The 19,819-nt window shown below is 43.7% G+C and overlaps 1 protein-coding gene across 17 annotated transcripts in view; it reads right to left on the bottom strand.

Annotated features, from left to right (window-relative positions):
- NFIB (nuclear factor I B) overlaps positions 1 to 19,819 on the bottom strand; it is a 407,796-nt gene that overhangs the window by 81,674 nt on the left and 306,303 nt on the right. For all 17 annotated transcript variants that reach the window (XM_060237273.1, XM_060237278.1, XM_060237274.1 and 14 more), the window contains exon 4: positions 974 to 1,042. In XM_060237273.1, coding sequence (XP_060093256.1) covers positions 974 to 1,042 — 69 coding nt within the window. The remainder of the gene's footprint in view (positions 1 to 973; positions 1,043 to 19,819) is intronic.

Raw genomic sequence — 19,819 nt, 5'->3', positions numbered from 1 at the left:
TCATAATCCACTATTTTACTGGTAGATCAAAACCATTCCTAAAGTACTTATTTGCTAGCACATATCTAAAACAAAATGTATCAGTATTCTATACCTTTATTACTCATTACTTATTAGCATACAGAAATACATTATTTGTTTAACCAATTTCTATCACAGTCTATTATTAAAACTTTCTGGACATCCCATAAGAAATTTGATATTTAACCTTTTCAGGATAATGAAATCATCTGAATACCTCTACATCATACCTTTTAAATAATAACTGACCCATAAGTTTACAACTTAAACCTCAGTTCCTTGGCATGGGGCGATGACTCAGTGTTAGAATACCTGCTTGGCAAGCAAGGTCCCAGGTTCAGTCCTCAGCATCTCCAGTTAAAAGAATCAGTTAGGAGATGACCTGAATGACCTTGACCTTGGAGAGCTGTTGCCAGTCAATACTGACCCTGACAGACCAACAGTCTGGCTCAATATAAGGTAAATTCAAGTGTTCACAATTTTGCCATAATTTCATCAAAAAGTTGATGCAGTAAGGCATAGTTATTTTGTGAACCTTATACTATTGGTAGCATTAGCTTTATTTAATATTCCTTCTGCATATATAATCTAAAAAATTCAAACAGATGGAAAATTGCCCAAAGCCAAACAAGTGAATTTACAAAACTTTATAGCTATGATCTTCAACATCCAAGACCAACAATAGACACTGAACCTCGTGGGTCCCACAAACACTGTATTATACAGAATCTGTGTCCTTAATAAAAAGAACAAATCCCTTCAATTCAGATATCTTATTTAAATGTCACAAGAATGGGAGTTAAAAATACTTCATAGACATATGTCCAGATTTCTATTGGCCTTTTTATTTTACATTTTGGTCGTGGAGCAACATGAAATCCTTTTAGATCTAATTATAAACAATTACTTTACATAAATTATGTTCTAAAGGGAAAAAAAAGAATATACATACTTCTGGATACCCGCACCAGTTCTGACACATTGAAGACTCCAGATTTTACAAAACTATCCTCAAGATACACTAGAAGGAAAAACATAAAAATGCAATTAATTTTTTTGATAAACAAAAAAAAGATAATCTAGCAGTAACAACTGCAAGAAATCTGATGCCAGTGCACTGGAATAGGGCATGTATCTGGCCATCACCAGAGTATACTGAGGAAAGAGCAAGTGTTAATTGGTAACATAAGCCCCCTCAACCAATGTACTGTGCCTGGTTCTGGTATAACAGTGAACTGGTGAAAATGCTGATAGAAGCATAAACACCACAGCTACACTGCATTTCATGGAAACAAAAGTAGTTGAAAACGATCTGGATATTGGACAATATAAAACCAGCATATTTTTATTCAACTATATAATAATGTTGATAAACACATGCACTATAGATTGTATTTGAGTTTATTGTTATATTTTTACTATTAATAAATATACATTTTAGTTATTGAGAATTGTAGAAGTACAGCCATTATATGATATATCTGCCTTGGAGATATGCAAGAGAATATCAAGTTGTTGTCAGCATAACTCTGGAACTCTCTCCTCAGACAGGCTCACCTGTCCCCTTCAGTTGTTGTATTCTGCCAGTGGATAAAGACTGTTTTGTTTGACTGTTTCTGCAGTCAAGGGAGATCACCCTTCATGCCCTACATTTAATTTCTGTTTTTATATTTTTAATATTATTATTAATTGTATTTGATGAATCACCCAATCCTGGCCACTGCCAGGCTCAGGGAGATGTACAACAGTTAAAATCAGTTACATTTAAAAATATATATATATAAAATCAATTACATTAAAAATTACAAACCCTGATTGCGTCTTTAAAGTGCTCTTATTCAGTTAGGATCACATCAGGAGTAAGAATACACACGGAGTATAACAATATTTCTGGGTGACCACCTGCCAATCCAACCACCACAACTGCAGGGCAAACAATCAAGACCATCTGTTGCCTTGCTGAATCAGAGCCCTATGGAGCAGCCAAAATTGCAACTACAACAAAAGTTACAATGCAACTCTCTATAAGGGAAGGGTAAAGTACTGGCCCAATGACAACATTATATCCTCCAACATGTAAATCTTGTAGTATGGGAATCCACAAGGGAGGATGTTGGAACTGAAAGCATGTAGATAATGCCAGCGTCCCAACTCTGTGGATCATACTATGTGCAGACTGAACCAATATGGTATTTGCTGGAACTGTTGGACATTTACTACTGTTATGTCTAGTTTGGAACTAAAAAGTTATATTTTGGTTTGGAAATAATCATTGCCTTCAGCAAGTGCCATTTTCCAGACTATGTAATTCTATGGTCAGACGAATCTGCAAAAAGTACCAACTTTCACCCCAAAATGTATGTTCCTTGCATTAACTGTTTTAAAATAAAAAACCAAACTGAGTTTTCCCCACTGAAGAACCATATAAAGTCAGTTGTGTGTTCAATGTTGAGAAGGTAGCCCAAATTATCACTATTATGTCAGACTTTATTTGATTTTACTTCTTCTTTTTGTTCTAAAAATTCTAAAGTGAATTTAAGAATGGAAATAAAGTTTAGTATAAGCTAGGCCATATAATCAAGGAGCGAGGAAAAGGTAGCAGCACTCATTCTTTCTGTGAATCAGCATCAGCCACAAGAAAACAACTGTCAGGCAATGTGGATAGTAAATACAGAAGAGGAGAGTATCACAGGTCCATTCTGCATACACAGCTTACTTCTGATTTTCACTGAGGTCAAGCTGGTTGGGGTTTACTTCGAATGGTGTACCTGCATTCTACACCTTTTTCTCTCTCTCCGATTTGTATTGAGAATTGCAGGGTATATATTCTACATACCAATGAGAAAACCTGGGTAGTGTTCTGGAATTGGTTTCTCCTGATTGGTTAGTTTTACACTGGGCATTCCTTTTGAAATAGGAGATTCTTCCAGCTGAATTTACTGTGTGGGAGCTATTAGCATCCCCTTCCCCCCCTTATCAGTAGTCGAGGAGTTTGCTGGAGAAAAAAAAACCCACTGCCAGGCACTGCTTAAAAAATTTAGTTAGAGTCAATGCTGAACACTTGGCTGGAGAGGGGGGAGGTGGAGATGTCAGTGCTTTGCAGCCTGAGTTCCCCCCCATTGCTATTTAGAAATTACAAAAAGTGAAAGATGGAGGACCAGTTTTTTTTAAAAAAAGGCTGCTGCTGTCACAAACTAAGTTCCACAGCATTATTCTCACATTTGAAATGTTTGTGGTCAGAGTCAATTTAAAAGGAAACCTTTTCTCCCAAAACAAAATAGTCCAGAACCAACCAAGCTAATTTACTTTCCTAATCTCCTATTTCAAAAGGCATGCATAGTGTGAAACTGACCAATAAGAACAGACCAATTAGCCTGCCAGGGGAGGGGAGGGGGAAATCGGAGGAAATATTTCTGCTTTTAAAAGTTTGGAAGCAAATTAAGAGGGGGAGGGGGGAATACTGCTCTGAAAAACCACTCTTGGAAACTACGGAGATACAAAGGAGTGACAGCAGAATGTTGGGAAATAGAGGTGGAAGGAATTTCAAAATCCGATGGGAGAGTGAGGTGAGTGCGCAAGTGAATATGGAAGCAGGTTTTGGAGAGTGAGGTGAGTGCACAAGTGAATATGGAAGCAGGTTTTTAAAGCAACGGAAGTGGGAGGTGAAAGCTGTAGTAAATACAAAAGCAGAAAGGGCCATAGTCTCTGTGTTTATACACCACAACAGGCAATACTGAAAAGATCTAAGGTGGAAGAAGGTGAAGTAATATTTCCACCATAAAGAAGAGTAGCAATTTCCTTCATTTTAGCGGCAAGAAGAAAACTGTCTTCTCTTTTCCTGAGCACTTTCTCAGTGAAGGAGGGTGAAAAACAACTCCACTAGTATTAATATTACTTTTACACACTATTGTCTGGAAAATGAAAGCATCCAGTCACTCATCAACATGTGCGGTGGTATCTCAGAAGGTGTTTATAGAGAGCAAAACTTTCTTGGGGAAAGAATGGAACCCCACCTACAATTTCTATTTAAAATATTAAATCAGTCTTTCTTCCATCTGCTCTTCATAAGAGTAATGTGGTCAAGTAACAAAGCTTAACCTAAAGCAGCACAGTACAGAATACTTTGTACATCTGACGCTATTTAGTATTATACATAATCCCTAGCACTCTTCTACAATTCAAGTTAGTTTCCAAAGGTGCCTTTGAGGTAAACAATATGTTCAAGTATCAGGAGAATCCGATAATGATATCTAGTTAGTAAATCCACTATGACTGTGCACTAGACTTCCAGCTGTGTGACAGAAAAACATTTTACATGAGTAAAGTGCTGATATTTGTTGAAGAGGCAATGAAAATAATTGGCAGAATAGCCTTTCTAACTCTTAAACATGGAAGCATCAAATGTTGATGTTATGCATGAGTGACTATGCTATATATTGCTTCTGGGTACTAACTTTTATTAGAGCAGTGCTTCAGTTTTACATCAGATTATTATCATGCATGTAAGGAGAAAAGAAATACCTTTTTGTTTTCTCCAAACTGCGTGGTGATTTTAAACAAAGTCACCATTAGGTGAAGTAATCTTGCATTTTTACATTTACACAAAAAGACATTTAAATTCATCTTCCTGGTATTTATTTCTAAATTATTCCAGTCTGATGGCCAGAGTCTTCTAAACCTAATATAAGAATACAGCAGTGTCAGTGACTAAAAACTAACTTTGCTCAAGAGATAATGTCATGTGGAAGAGTATAATTCACTAATTATTATCATTGCTAAATTTAAAATCTGATGAAGGAAAAGAAATCTGCCTGCAAAAATCTGAACAATATAATTTATTATAATCAGGGGGTCAATCAAATGAGGTGCTTCTATATCTATAGATCAAAGAGCTAGGACAAAGGAGAGGTTAATTGCCTTCTTTTTCAAGGAGGTATGAAAACCTCTACTTTAATACTACAATTATGAAGCTGGTGTCATTGTGAATACTGGGCAGAGAACCAAGTACTGTGTGCATCCTATCTCTAAGAGACAGGTTCTGAGAAAACTGTCATAACAGCCTGTGAAAAGGAGTACCTGGAGGTTATGTTACTTTTGAAAAGGCAAGCTGGTAGTTAAAAAATGGATTTTTTCCATTCAAACATGCTGAATTATCAAGATAAATCTTGAACATTTACCATATAAAACAAAGTGCTTCTAAGACCTACGTCTTTCAGTATACTTTGTTACTGCAATAACTTGCACAACAAAAAAATCTGGCTGTCCAATTATGTCAATACTTATCTTCCTATTCCAGTATTTACAAATCTTATCCCATCTTTGAATTTCATTATACTTTTATGAACATAAATTACTATGTATATGCGCTTTGCTTATTGCTTCATTCCAAAGTCCAAAACTGTCCCTGGTATCATAGAACAGTATTAATAAGTCTTCATATTGGACAGATCATATTGAGTTGGAAATGAGCCAGTCATGAAGTTTTCCTTCCCCCCCACCCAATCAAATCACAGATGACGCATGGTGCCCCATAGGGTGTTCAAGGCAACAGATATTCAGATCTGGTTTGCCATTGTCTACCTCCGCATCATGACCCCAGTATCCACTGGTGGTCTCCCATCCAAATACTAACTAGGCCAACACTGCTTAAATTCAAAGATCTAATGATATCAGGCTAGCCTGAGTTATCCAGACAAGGAAGAAGTGTGCTTAGACACTACCTTATATAACAATTTAATTGTATGACAAAAATCTCTTTTTGCAATATTTAATGACACAATATTGCAAAAAGAGATTTTTGTCATACAATTAAATTGTTATATAAGGTAGTTTAATAAGTTGATGAGTTTTATTTTCCCAATTTGGAAATTTACTTTGATATCAAGGTAGTCTATTAGTAATGAATTAAAGCAAAGTGCAGAATTATTGCTTGAAAGCCAAAGCAAGATTCTTTTGATAGTTTACACTCCTAATAACAACGAAGGGCCTCCTTTGAACAATATGATATGCCTATCATATTGAAACACTGAAATGTAAAAGTGGTGTTTAGATAGATGCTATATCATTATAGAACTCCTGAATCTGGCAATTAGTCAATATCAAAACCTGAGCTTCTTGTGAAAGAAAAAGATTATACTAACAGGCAAAAATGAACATGGTGCAGCTCCAACAGGATTGTATCATTTCGGTATATGAGTGGGGGAACATGTTTTTTAGTATAACACAGAGACAAAAACATTGTGGTACAAAAACAAAGTTTGGTATACTGCCACCTTTAAGACCAACGTAGTTTAATTTTGGTATACGCTTTTGTGTGAATGTACACTGCACACTGACCAAGTGTGCATGCACACTGATGAAGCTGAATGGTTGATTTCCCGAGGGTGCATCAGGTGGGATATAATCCATTTTTTGTTATTAAGGTTATTGGTACACGCAGGTAAACTAAATCAAGGCCTGAATGATAAATACAGATCACTAAAATATGGCTGGCTTTGCAGCATGATAACTATGGATAACATATAGATGGTACATGCACAAAATCAAGATCTAATCCACACAATCCTTTAATCACCTGTCCATTTCAACTCACACACCCCTTGCTGTGACAAAAGCTGTTTGCATTAAGCCTGATGCTATGTGGTTAATAGTATAACACCTTTCATTTTCCCAAATCTCCTAATCTCAACTGAAGATGTCAGCCTTTATGTTTAATTTATTTTATGTGTTCCTAACTTCCACAATCAGCAAGGGAACCTGTCACATAATTTCCCTGTCCAACCTTACTAATATTTTGTTCAGTCTTTGATATGTTGCTAAATAGGTTTCTCTAAGCTCGACTGCACAGCATTGTTCATGCTTTGCTCTACTGTGATGGGTTTCCTGCCCTCCAAGAACTCCTTTGTACAGCCTCTTTGAAGATGTGTCAGCTGTTTATTCTCTTGACATCACAAATGTGGTCTGTCCTCTTCTAACTACAGGGTGAAGAGCCTTCCCATATTGAAGGGCAGGCCATGGGAAATCTTGAACAAAGATTTCCAGTTCCAGAATTAAATATTTTTTTCTTTTCTTGATTCTCCCTTTCAGTGAACACAGGTTGGTGACCAACTCTCTAAAGTTTAAAAAAACTTCTACAACCCTGCAAATATGCAAATATATATGCATATACCTTGTCATTTTCCATCCTAAGCAAAGAACACCTGTTATTCAGTTAGATTCTGGAACGATTGCTTCCTTTATTCTGTGACATGACATCCTAATATTTTTTAAATCAATATTGTGTCTGGATTTAACCTCTTCATGATAGCTCACATTAAGATCTACCCTACTGATAAACAGATATAAGCAAGACAAGAATCTGGCATGTTCTTAGTGGCTTCGAAAAAAGACAGGTTGCTTACCTGTAACTGTAGATCTTCGAGTGGTCATCTGTGCATTCACACTCATGGGATAGTGCGCCTGCACCGATCCCCGAATCGGTATCTGAAAAGCCCGGGATTTTTTCGCGCTCGGCGCCACCGGGCATGCGCAGGCGTCCCAATGCGCATGCTCACCGGCGCCAGCACGGGGATCCTGCCAGTTCCTTCATGACCGCTGAAAGCCCCTATAGAAGGGAGACCGTCAGCAGTGGGGAAGAAGGGCGGGTAGTGTGAATGCACAGATGACCACTCGAAGATCTACAGTTACAGGTAAGCAACCTGTCTATCTTCTTCGTGGTCTCTGTGCTTCACACTCATGGGAGATTAGCAAGCAAAGCATACCTGGAGGTGGGAAAACGGTCAACCTGAAGAAACAGCTTGCAGCACCGCAGCTCCCAACCGAGTCCTCTGCTGAGCATGCACGTCCAGCGCGTAGTGCTTCATGAAGGCATGCGGAGAAGACCAGGTAGCCGCCTTGCAGACGTCGGAAAGGGACACACCCTTCAGAAACGCCACCGACGTGGCCATCGCCCTTGTGGAGTGTCCACGAACAGGTCCAGGTAAAGGCCTCTTAGCCAGCAAATAACAAAGTTTAATTGTCTCAGTAAGCCACTTGGAAAGTCTTTGAGACAAAATCTTGGACCCTAACTTGGGGGCAGAGTAGGAGACAAAAAGTTGGTTGTCCTTACGAAAACCCCGTTAACGATTCAAATAAAACAAGAGGGCACGTTTAACGTCTAACGCATGCAGCCTGCGCTCCTCATCCGAGGAAGGGCTAGGGTAAAACGTGGGTAACCAAACTTCTAAGTTAAGGTGAAATTGGGAAACCACCTTGGGGAGAAAAGTGATGTCTGGAGCTAAGGAGACCCCCGCTTCCCTAAAGGCAAGGTAGGGGTAGTCACAGTGCATCGCCGTGAGCTCCCCCGCACGACGTGCCGAGGTGATGGCAACTAAAATGCAGTCTTCCAAGACAAAAGTTGTAAGGAACATGTTGCCATGGGCTCAAAGGGATGACAAGTCAACTTGTCAAGTCCCACAACTGTGGAGGGGATCTAGAAGGGGGGTGAAGGCGAAACAGCCCCTTCATAAACCTCTTGGAATGAGGGTGAGCGAAAACAGAGTAACCCTCTACTGAAACATGGAAAGCAGAGATAGCTGCCAAATAAACCTTGATGGAAGAGAATACCAGCCCCTCATCCACCAAGGCTAAAAGAAATTCAAAAATTGCCGACAGCCTGACAGAGTCAGGCGGCGTAGGGGAGTCAGCCACAAAGTTACTAAACTTCTTCCACTTCCTCTCGTAAGAGGCACGAGTGGAAGGCTTCCTGCTGCTTTGGAGGACTTGCTGGACCCTGGTGGAAAACCCTACTGGTCGATGAACCACGCCGTCAGCTTCAGGTGAGGCACGTTGTGATGGAGTACGTGCCCGCCCTGGGCCAACAACAGGTCCGGATCTGTCGGGAACTGGTAAAAGACCCCCCTCGACTGCTGGAGCAGGATCGAGAACCAGCTCTGACGGGGCCACCAAGGAGTCACCAGGATGCAACGTGGCTTCTCCTGCACTAACTTGTGGACTACCCTTGTCAGTAAAGGCAAGGGTGGGAACATGTAAAGAAACCAGCCCCCCCACTGAAGCAGGAGTCCATCTCCCAGCGAGGCTGGATCCGCCCCTCCCCTGGCACAGAACAAGGGGCACTTCTTGTTCTCTGCTGTGGCGAAGACATCTAGCTGTGGGTACCCCCAACGCTGGAACACCGGCTCCAGGAACCGCCATTGCAGCTCCCATTCGTGTGGGAGAGCTCCACCCCTGCTGAGAGAGTCCGCCTGAATGTTGAGGACCCCCGGCAGATGTGTTGCCTTCACAAAAATGTCCCACTGGAGGCACTCCGTCCAGAGATCCATCGCTAGCGAGCACAGCCTGCGGGACACCGTCCCCCCCTGTCTGTTTATATAACACAGGGCAGTGGTGTTGTCCGTAAGTAGTGCCACAGTCTTCCCTGATAACAGAGGGCGGAAGGAGCGAAGGGCGAAGTGAACCGCCAGCAGTTCCAGGTAATTTATATGGCACCGACTCAGTTTCGGAGGCCACTGGCCCCCCACACATAGACCTTCCAGGTGAGCTCCCCACCCCCACATGGAAGCATCGGTAGCGATAGTCACGGTAGGGGTTGGTAGATGAAAGGGAGCCCCTTGACAGATGTTGCTCTCCGATCCCCACCATTGCAGAGATTGGATAGTCCCAGGTGGGATGGAAAACCTCTTTCGAGGCGAGTCTCTGAGAGGACGAAAATGGCGTAAGAACCATAGTTGCAGTCCTCTCATTCGCAGTCTTGCAAAACGTAGCACGCTTGTCGTCGCAGCCATCAGCCCCAGCATCCGCTGGAGCTGCTGGGCCATGCCCCACTGCCGCCTTCGAAGAAGCTGTACCAGATTGATGATGTCCTTTGCTCTCTGCGAAGGAAGGAATGCTCGGTGTCGATCTGTATCCAATAGAGCCCCTATGAATTGAACTGTCCTGGATGGAGTAAGATGGGACTTCTCCAGGTTGACCTGCAATCCCAGGGTGTCGAGCAGACGCAGAGTGATGGCAATGTGCATTGTTAAACTCTCCTTCGACTTCGCCACAAGAAGCCAGTCGTCGATGTATGGGAAGACAACAACTCCCTGAAGACGAAGGTGGGCAGCCACCACACTCATCAGCTTCGTGAACACCCGAGGAGCGGTAGACAGTCCAAACGGCAGGGCCCTGAACTGGAAATGCCGAGCACCCACTGCAAACCTTAGGAAACGCCTGAACGCAGGGTGGATGCTGACATGAAAGTAGGCATCCTTGAGGTCCAGGGTCGCCATCCAGTCTCCCTGATTGATGAGAGGCAGGATAGTTTGCAGGGTAGCCATTCTGAACTTCTGGTACAGAATGAATTTGTTCAGACTCCGAAGGTCCATGATAGGCCTCAAGCCCCCGTCCCGTTTGGGGACCAGGAAGTAGCGGGAGTAGAAGCCTCCTGTCCTGGCCTCCGGCGGAACTACCTCTATGGCTTGTTTCTGTAGGAGGTTGTTCACCTCCGCCAGCAGAGGTGGGGAAGGGGGAGTGGTAACTACCACGGACTGGTCTGGGGTCTGAACAAACTCTATTTTGTAGCCCTCTTTTACGATGGACAGCGCCCACCTGTCTGTGGAGATCAACTCCCAGGCAGGCAGGAAGGGGCGTAGGCGGATGGAAGAGCCAACAGTGGGAGCGATGACGCGTGCTTGTAGGAAGTCAAACCCCCTGCTTCTGGGAACGAGCCCCCTTAGACTTGTTGGAGGGCTGGGCCCTGTAACGGTTCCTGCCGTTACCAGAGTAGGAGGGTCGTTCAGGCTGTGCAGGCCGGGGACGCCATTGTTCAGGGGAGAACCTCTGGTAGGGTTTCTTGGTCCAGGGCTTAGGCCACTGCTTGGATCTAGAAGTTTTGGGGGTGGATTGGACGCCCAAGTTCTTGGAGGTCTTGACGCTCTTATCGAACTCTTGCAGCGCCGTGTCGGTTGTGGCGCTGAAGAGCCCGTCACCCTCAAAAGGCAGGTCCTCGATGAAGGTTTTTGTGTCTTGGTGGAGTGCCGTAGACCGAAGCCAGGAGTGACGCCTAATGCAGACTGCAGAGGTGATCTGTTTGGCTAAGGCTTCCACCATGTGTTTCGCTGCAGCCAGTTGTTGTCTGGCCACAGCGAGACCTTCTTTCTGCAGCTTGGTTGCAGCGGCCTTTTTGTCCTCACTTAGAGAAGAGAGGAACGGGGCAAGTTGTTCCAACACGGCATACTGATACCTAGCCATGCAGGCTGCATAGTTAGATATTTTTATGCCGAGTGCCCCAGCTGAGTAGACCTTGCGGCCCATTCCGTCGATCTTCCTCCCTTCTTTGTCCGGTGGAGAAGAGTGAACCTTCCTGGCCTTCGAGGAGGAGGAGACTACCACCGAGTTGGGGCGTGGATGGGTGAATAAAAATTCAGCCCCTGTCTCCTGGACCCTGTACATGTGGTCCAGCCGTTTGGATGACACCGGCGTCGAAGAAGGTTTGCTCCAAGGTTCCTTGACCACTTGAAGGATCACCTTGGTAACCGGTAGAGCGACCGCAGTGGACGTGTTCTTCTGCATTATGTCGAACACGTTGTCGTCCACTACGGGTTCTGGCTGGGTCACGGGTAGTCGGAGGGTGGCAGCGATGCGTTTCATGAGGTCCCCATAAGACTTTAGATCCTCCGAGGGCGAAATCGGGAGATCCTCAGCCGTCTGGGAGACCGGTGAAGGCTCCAAGTCCTGGACTTCGCCGTCCGACTCCGATGAAGAGTCCTGATGGGTGGAATGCTCTGAAAGGATCGGGGTCGACTCTCGCGGTGGCAGCTGGACCGGCAGTGGACTACGTGGAGTTTCGACCGGAACCAACTGTCGATCCGGAGGGACCGACACCGAAGCCGACGCCTTCCTGGATCGGTGCGAGACCCTCGACATGGAGGAATATTCCGATGCTCGCTCCCAGTCCTGGTAGTCCTCCGGGTACCAATGACAGGAGTCGTACCGAGAGTAGGGCGGTTGCCACCTGCGTTGCTCCCATGGTGGTATCGGGAAGCGTTGAGGCGCATGAAACGGCTCCGGTTCACGTCTGTCCCGGGGTCTGAACGGGACCGACGGGACTATCGGTGCCGACGGCTCTGCCTCCGAGGCCGATTCGCTAGCCGACCGTCGACGGGACCCAGAAGATGACGAGCGCTGGGTCAGGTCGATCTCCTGCTCCTGCTCCGATGCCGACAGACGCTGGTGACTCACAGGGCTTCGGCGTGGAGAGGCCAAGATCTTCTTCGGCGGTTTAGGGATCGCCGACGCCGGTGTACTGACCGATGGGGAAGGAGTGCGGGGTCGCTTCCGCTTCTCCTTTGATTTCGCCTTCTTAGGAGCTCGGGTCCCCGAGTCCTCTCAGAGCTTCTTAGCGGGCGTATCCACTGAGCCCTCGCGGGAACGTTTTGTGGAGCCACGCTCTTCCGGCGGATCGGTCAAAGTCAGTATCGGAGCAGCATCGGCCGATGCAAGCTCCTGTGCTGGGGCGTCGGTCGATTTCGGTACTGATGACTCCATCGGTCTACGAGGGCGAAGCGCCGATTCGGTGAGCGCCGCCGATAAACGAGCCGCCCGATTTCTTCTGGTCTGCCTCGAGAAGCGGAGACAGTGCGGACAGGATTCAACTCGGTGCGCTTCTCCCAGGCACAACAGGCACAGGGAATGGCCGTCCGGAGGGGCGATCTTCTTTCCACAAACACGGCAGCGCTTGAAAAAACCCCAGCGACTTTCCATAGAAAGAAGCCGCAGAAAAAAAAACTACTCAGAATGATCTGAGAGAAAAACGGGGGAAAGCGGGAGCGAAGCACCCCAAGGGGCAGTTCGCCAAACAAACAAAGAACGCTTTTTTTTTTTTACACTAATTATACTAAACTATCAATTTAACTAACTAACTAACAACTATAAACGGGCTAAGACGAGAAAAAAAGGCAAAGCCAAGGATTCTCACCGACCGGGGAAACGGAAAGGAAACCTCTCAGCGCAGCGGTCAGAAAGGAACTGGCGGGATCCCCGCGCTGGTGCCGGTGAGCATGCGCATTGGGACGCCTGTGCATGCCCGGTGGCGCCGAGCGCGAAAAAATCCCGGGCTTTTCAGATACCGATTCGGGGATCGGCGCAGGCGCACTATCCCATGAGTGTGAAGCACAGAGACCACGAAGAAGATATGAAAGTTTTGTGAATCTTACATTTGTTGTGAAAACTCAATGACGGTCCCAGAGAGGAAATTGGTAAAATGTTCTGCTTGGCCCTGAGATCCATAACCACAGTACAGCTGCACAGCCCAAGTTTACAACATCTTGATATATCAATATATCGTCTTATGCATTTTCCTGCACTAATGCAACACCTTGTGCACTCCTTGGTATCTCCTACTTGACTTACACAAACCAAAGGACCATGTAATGCTTCTGTATTGTAAATTCAAACTGTTCCGCAAGTAGTTTGGCAAGCAAGCATATTTAAACTGCGTCCCTTGACTAGATTATACTGGGATGCACACAAGCCAGGTAGAATTTGCCCATCAGTGCAAAGTGAAGAACAAACACCTAATATGCTGCAATAATTCCAGGAAAGAACAGCTCAGTTCATAATTGAATATGGAGCCCTGCCATAAGAGTTGTTGCCCTGAAGCAATATCAGGAAATGAGAAAAGGCGAAATCAACATATACATATAGAATTTTCCCCCAAAATTTACTGAGTGTAGCAAAGTTTTTTTTTTAAAAGGCAATGGGAACTGAGGTTTTTTTTCATTCTCAGAGATATGCTAGTGGCCTGACGTTCTCTCTCTCTCTCTCTCTCTCTCTGACAAAGTGTTTGTGTATTATAAGGAAGGGCTAGGCAATATGGTTAACACCAATGCCTGTGTTACTAATTTTTTTTTAAAAAAAATATTATCTGCCTTGCTCTCAAACTGGCTTCTGCAAATTATGCAAAACTGAACTATTCAAGAGAGCTTTTCTGTGCAGGTAACAGGGTTCAAGTAGGCCCTGGCTAGTATTTGTATGGGAGACCTCGAAGGAATATCAGGCTCCTGATGTGGAGCCAGGCAATGGCAAATATTAATATATAAATATATAAAATAAGCAACAATATAAATGAAACGTTATAAAAACACAATTAAAACAACAATTAAAACAATTAAAAACCCATATTTGCACTGTGATTAGTACTACTAAAAGCTGAATTAATCAAAATGCAGTCATAATTAGGGATGGGCATGAACTGGCTCATGAGCCAAAATTGAATTTGGGCCAGTTCAGACCAGATTTTTGTACAGTTCAGTTGTTTGGGGCCATTTAAACCTAATAGCTGAACAGATGAGGTCTGCAGCTGAGCTGTCAGGTTAAAATGGCTGCAAACCATTTCAACCTAACAGTGTATGGGGGAGGTCTGCCTGTGAGCCATTAGGTTGAAATGACTGCCAGCCCTTTAAACCCTTTGGTTCTACCACCACCGCCCCCTGCTTCAAAGTGGGAGGAAGCGAAATGGATAGGTTAAATGGGTCTCAGCCATTTAACCCTTCCTGAGCAATCCCCCATTTCTGTGGCCACAAGAGGAACTAAACTTGCTGGACCAACTCTGTTTGGGTGAGGGCCTTTTTGGCTCAGTTCAGTTGCTACCTCAAACCAAACTGGCTTTTTTAGGTTTGTACCCATTCCTAATCCAAATCACTGATTGCCTTTCATGGTTCTTTAGGAAGCAACCCTTGGGGATAGGGACTCCTTCCTTCCAATGGCTGAATAAGAAAAATTATACAGACTAGCACTTTTTTCTGCTATAACCAATGTTTGCTCTATTCCCCCCGCCCCCCAATGAATGGAGCAGTTCGCATTCTGAGCTGAATATAACTGCTGTAATCTTAAAATGGGCAGTGGGAAGTGCAAGACCCTGCATGGCTCCAGACTGCTGCTGAGCAGGGTTTCCTGTGTTAATGAGTGGTCACTCATGTGCACAGTTTAGAGCAAACACTGATTATAACAAAAGTTCAGTCAGTTCCAGGGAGAATGGATAACAAGTTGTTGTAATCCAGTTTGTTTTTTTAGCTCATCTTTTTCAGAGCTGGTTTGCTGCGAATTTTTTAAAAAATGAAACTGCAGGACATGCCTGACTGATTTCCTGATTGGAAATCAAAGAGGTATTAATGTGCCTGACAGGACTGTTCAAGTTAGTAATGCCCACTTTCTGAGTTACACAGACATTTTAAAATGTCTTGCAACAGTTTATTTCTTTGAATCCGATTTCCGTAGCTGGACATAATTTTGTTTTGGATATCAAAACTACAATATTAAAATGATCCTTCTAGGAGATCTTTCAAAAAAGGCAACCTCCTCTCCCTGTCATGCCCTAGGTGCAGGCACGGAATGAGACCCAGTCCCAGACAGGGTATGAATTGAAGAGCAGAGAGAGAACCACCAGGGCAAGTCTAAGCACAGAGTCTGAAGCCAGTCCAAGGTCAGAGCCAACAGAGCAGAGCAGAATAGGAACCAATAAAGAACAATTTCCACAACACACCAACAGATAGCCAAGTCATTCGTAGCCAGTAGTTCAGGAGCTGAAAGATCAGGTTTCAAAGCCAGCCGGAGTGGATGCACGTCACAAGGTTAGATGTGTTGCTTCCACAGGGGAATCAGTCCAGAGCAGGGAGCTAAATGGCTTGCTGCCGTTGTTTCCAATTAGAGACCAGCCAGGCTCCTGTTAGGACTCTGGACTGAGGGAGTGCCCAGCTCTCAACTGCACTTCTTGGCATCGGGTGGCCCATCCTGCTGAAGTCTCTCTCAAAGATGAGTCATCCGTGAGGGTGAGTCGGGGGGGGGGCTTTGTGTTTGTGGCCTTTCAACTGCAGGGAATGAGGGCAGCAGTGACCAACTGTCAGTTTCTTCTAAGGGACCGGCTGCTGTGCTGTCAGAGGACTCAGCTGCTGGTTCTGCTGCAGCCAGCAGCTCCCTTTCATCATCACCCATGACACTCCCCAACATAATAAACACCAACATGATGTGCCTGTGTGCCACTGTGACATATGAGCAAAAATCCTGATTCTTTATCAGTCACCAATCCCTGAATGCCTACTTGGTGTATAGTCCCTAAGGGTCAATTCATACAGTGCCCTTACAGCTGCCAAGAGGACTCTGATTCATCTATACAATTGGAATTCTGTACTTCCAAGGTATGCACAGGCCCAACCTGTATATGGACTCAAGCATGTATGGAGAAAGGACATTAGACCAATCACCCCCATGCTGTTTTCATATCCTGAGATGGGTCTTAGACATTATTTGCACCTTTAATTACGTAATTTAAACATAAGCTTCTTAAGGGAGCAAACAGTGTTCCACTCCTTGCTGTTTCAGCCCTGGAAAGTGATCCTATATGGGGGGAGACTGAACCCTCTTTTCCATGTGTACCACAGTCCCAATTGGAGTCACCATCCTTCAGGTGAAGTCTGGAGATCTCCTGGAATTACAATTGATCTCTCCCAGTGAAAGTGGAAGCCTTGGTGCCTATGGCTCTATGGCATTATACCCCTGAGGTCCCTCCCCACCCCAAACCCTGTGGTCTCTAGGTAACCCCCTAAGTTCTAATCCAAATTTGGCCTACATGTTCCTTGGAAGCACGGAACTCCAAGAACATGTGTGATTCAAGCCTTTGTGGTGATCATCAAGACATTGTAACATGTAGTCCTAAGTAGGTCATTCAAAAGCATGTGATTACTGTTAAATTTTTAAGCTTCTCTTTGCAACTATGAGAACGAGAACGCAGCCTTTAAGAGCAAACACAAGAACAGAGGGGTTGTACAAAGAAAACTTCTGAGATAACAGATAGTCTGAATATTGCCAATACCAATAATTAGTTCTACTGACATTCTGAAACTTCATATTGCAGGCATATTAACAAGCATGGAACTCCTAATAAGGCTAAAATAAAAGATTTATAAGTTGCAGATTTTAGAGAGTTTCAGGTATGCTGAACAGGGATAGTGAATAACACAGTAAAATTTGTAATAAGTTTTATAGGTTTATATTTGTAATTTTAATAATGAAGTTCTATGTAAAGTTTGGACTCGAGCCATTCACTCTTATTCAGGTTCATATCCTATTTGGTTCAGGGGCTGAAAAGGTACATGATCAGATTAAAAAGATCATCCTTAAGTGTCTCATGGAGATATTTAAGGAGACATGGAAATTTGTAACTTTAATTAGAATGCACTCGTGCTTAAGAAACACACACACACGCACACATACATACACAAATCTTGCATGTAGCCATGGTGTATTTTTGGCCAAAATATATTAAAAGGCTATAATTATTTTTAAGCCAGAATCACAAAAGGTACTTTTTAAAAAGACAAGTTGTAAACAACGAATTGTCAGCACCTTAACTAATAGATACAATATCCAACACTGCAGACAAGGCTGGTCTTGGACTGTCTGGCACCCTAGGCAAGGCTAACTCCCCCCCCCCCATTACTGATAATGTCGCCCAATTTCGCATTCCCAGAAGGCAGGCACCCTAGGCAATAATCTAGTTTGCTTAGTGGCAGGGCCAGCCCTGACTGCAGATGAAGATTAAGATACTTTGGGGGATATTTTTTTGATAGTGGCAGACTTGGAAGGAGCACCAATACCTTCAGAATCTATTACACTATTCCTTTTGGAGCCCAAGAGGTAGCATGTATAACAGACATAATTAAATCTACTCAGTCATAGTGTAAAACAGATCAAGATAATGTTCACTTGACATGACTGCAGGCATCCAGAGAGCAAACAGGTACAAATATGTTCTGATCCTATTTATTCATTCCTATAGTATTCTGCCAAAATGTTTTCAATATCATATACATCATTATGTATACTAAAGTTGTTTAAACAATGGTGACGCAAGGGATTTTGAGACAGAATTTTCTCTTCCATTCCTATTATGGGGGTTAGTTCTCTACCCACAAGAGGGTAACTTGAAGCGCAATAAAATAACACAGCCATCTGTGCTCAGAATTGCATGTAACTCAAGAAAAACTGCTGGTTATATTTTCAGAAGAGCTATAAAGACAAAGACCACCTGTTACTATTAAAAGATTAATCTGAAGCTGTATATTAAAAGTGAAATCGCAAAAGACTTTCTTCTCTTAAATAGCTAGTGGGGAATTATTACATAACACGTATGGCCTGGCTCAGGAGAATGAAGCTCCACCAGTGTCACTTGCCACAGAAGTGTTTTGAAAGGAAGATATTCTAATTTTGATAGAAAAGGAAGCAAGCATTTTTGAGGATGAGTAAATGAGGAATGCTGTTGTCTCCTCAGTAGTGGAGCCCGCTGGGGCTGATGGAGTGGAAAGGACAGTCAATGTTAAACAGAGCCAATTAATTTTGCATTGATACTTAATAATAGTAATAACAGTAATTATTATTATCATCATTGTCAGTCAGATATTAAACAGGTAGATGGTGTTCTGCAATTCAAGATCTAGCCAAGTTCTTGGGAACTGCAGATGTATCTTCACAGGATTCTTGCTGTTTCAAGCAACACTGTTTTCTGGATCTAAGCTGGTATTTGCTCAATGTCCAGAATGTCGTTTTTTGTGCCTTCTAGGCACTGCTCCAAGGGCTCCAATGACAACTGGCATGATGGTCACTTGGTTTCTTCCAGAGACACTCTAATTGTATGTGCAGGTCTTGGCATTTCATAATCCTCTCCTGTTCTCCCCCCGACCCCATTCTGCTGTCTCCTGGGATTGCAATGTCAATGATTCAAGCCCTATATATCTCTTATACACACACACACACACACACACACAAAACTGTGATATAGGAGGAATTATGCTCCAGGTGTTTGTAATTGGAAATCCCAAAGAATCTTTGTTTCATCAGCCTCCATGTTCTTGTCTGGTTTGTACTCCATGAATTTCTGGCTGATGGGAAGCCATACTTCTTGCAAAGATTCCAATCCAACATAGCTGCAACTCTATTATGACATTCTTTATAATCAGCTGAAGCACTTTTACTGCAGGCACTGACCATGTGATCAACTGCTTTATCCTTTGTCTCGCAAAGTTGATATTTGCTGTTATTACTGATCTCCTGAATCCTGCCTTTCATAGGATTTGTTTCAAGTATCTGATCTTATGTAGCTACAATGAATCCCTCTGATTCTTTTGAGAGCTGGTTTGGTGTAGCGAACTGTAATTTGGAGAACCGGGTTTGATTCCTCACTCCTCCACATGAAGCCAACTAGGTGACCTTGGGTCAGTCACAGTTTCTCAGCCCACCTACCTCTCCCCATGAAAAGAAAGGAACATGATTTTAAGCAACTCCGAGACTCCTTCAGGTAGTGAAGAATGGGATATAAAACCAGGTAGTGAAGAGTAGTATCAGGTAATGAAGAGTGGGGTATCCTCCTCTTCTTCTTCCCATTTTGGAGCCTCTTTACCAGGAGTGGCCAAACTGTGGCTCAGGAGCCACATGTGGCTCTTTCATACATATTGTGTGGCTCTTGAAGCCCTCACTGCCCTGTCAGTCAGCATGGAGAAAGCATTTCTCTCTTTAAATCACTTCGCCAAGCCAGTCAGGGACTTGGAGAACACATTTAAAGCTAAAGTTGCTTTCTCTCCTTCTCTCCCTTCCTCCCTCATCTATTTGCCTACCTGCCTTTCTTCCTTCTCTTAAACATCTGATGTTCATGTCCTGTGGCTCTCAAATATCTGACATTTATTCTATGAGGCTCTTTCATTAAGCAAGTTTGGCCACCCCAGCACATCACCATTACTACTACTACAGCAATAAGCAGGGCTAATTCTAC

Source organism: Heteronotia binoei, chromosome 4 (assembly GCF_032191835.1).
Source record: "Heteronotia binoei isolate CCM8104 ecotype False Entrance Well chromosome 4, APGP_CSIRO_Hbin_v1, whole genome shotgun sequence".
NCBI lineage: Eukaryota > Metazoa > Chordata > Lepidosauria > Squamata > Gekkonidae > Heteronotia > Heteronotia binoei.
Note: the sequence above shows the minus strand (reverse complement) of the source record. Positions and strands in the feature narration are given on the sequence as shown.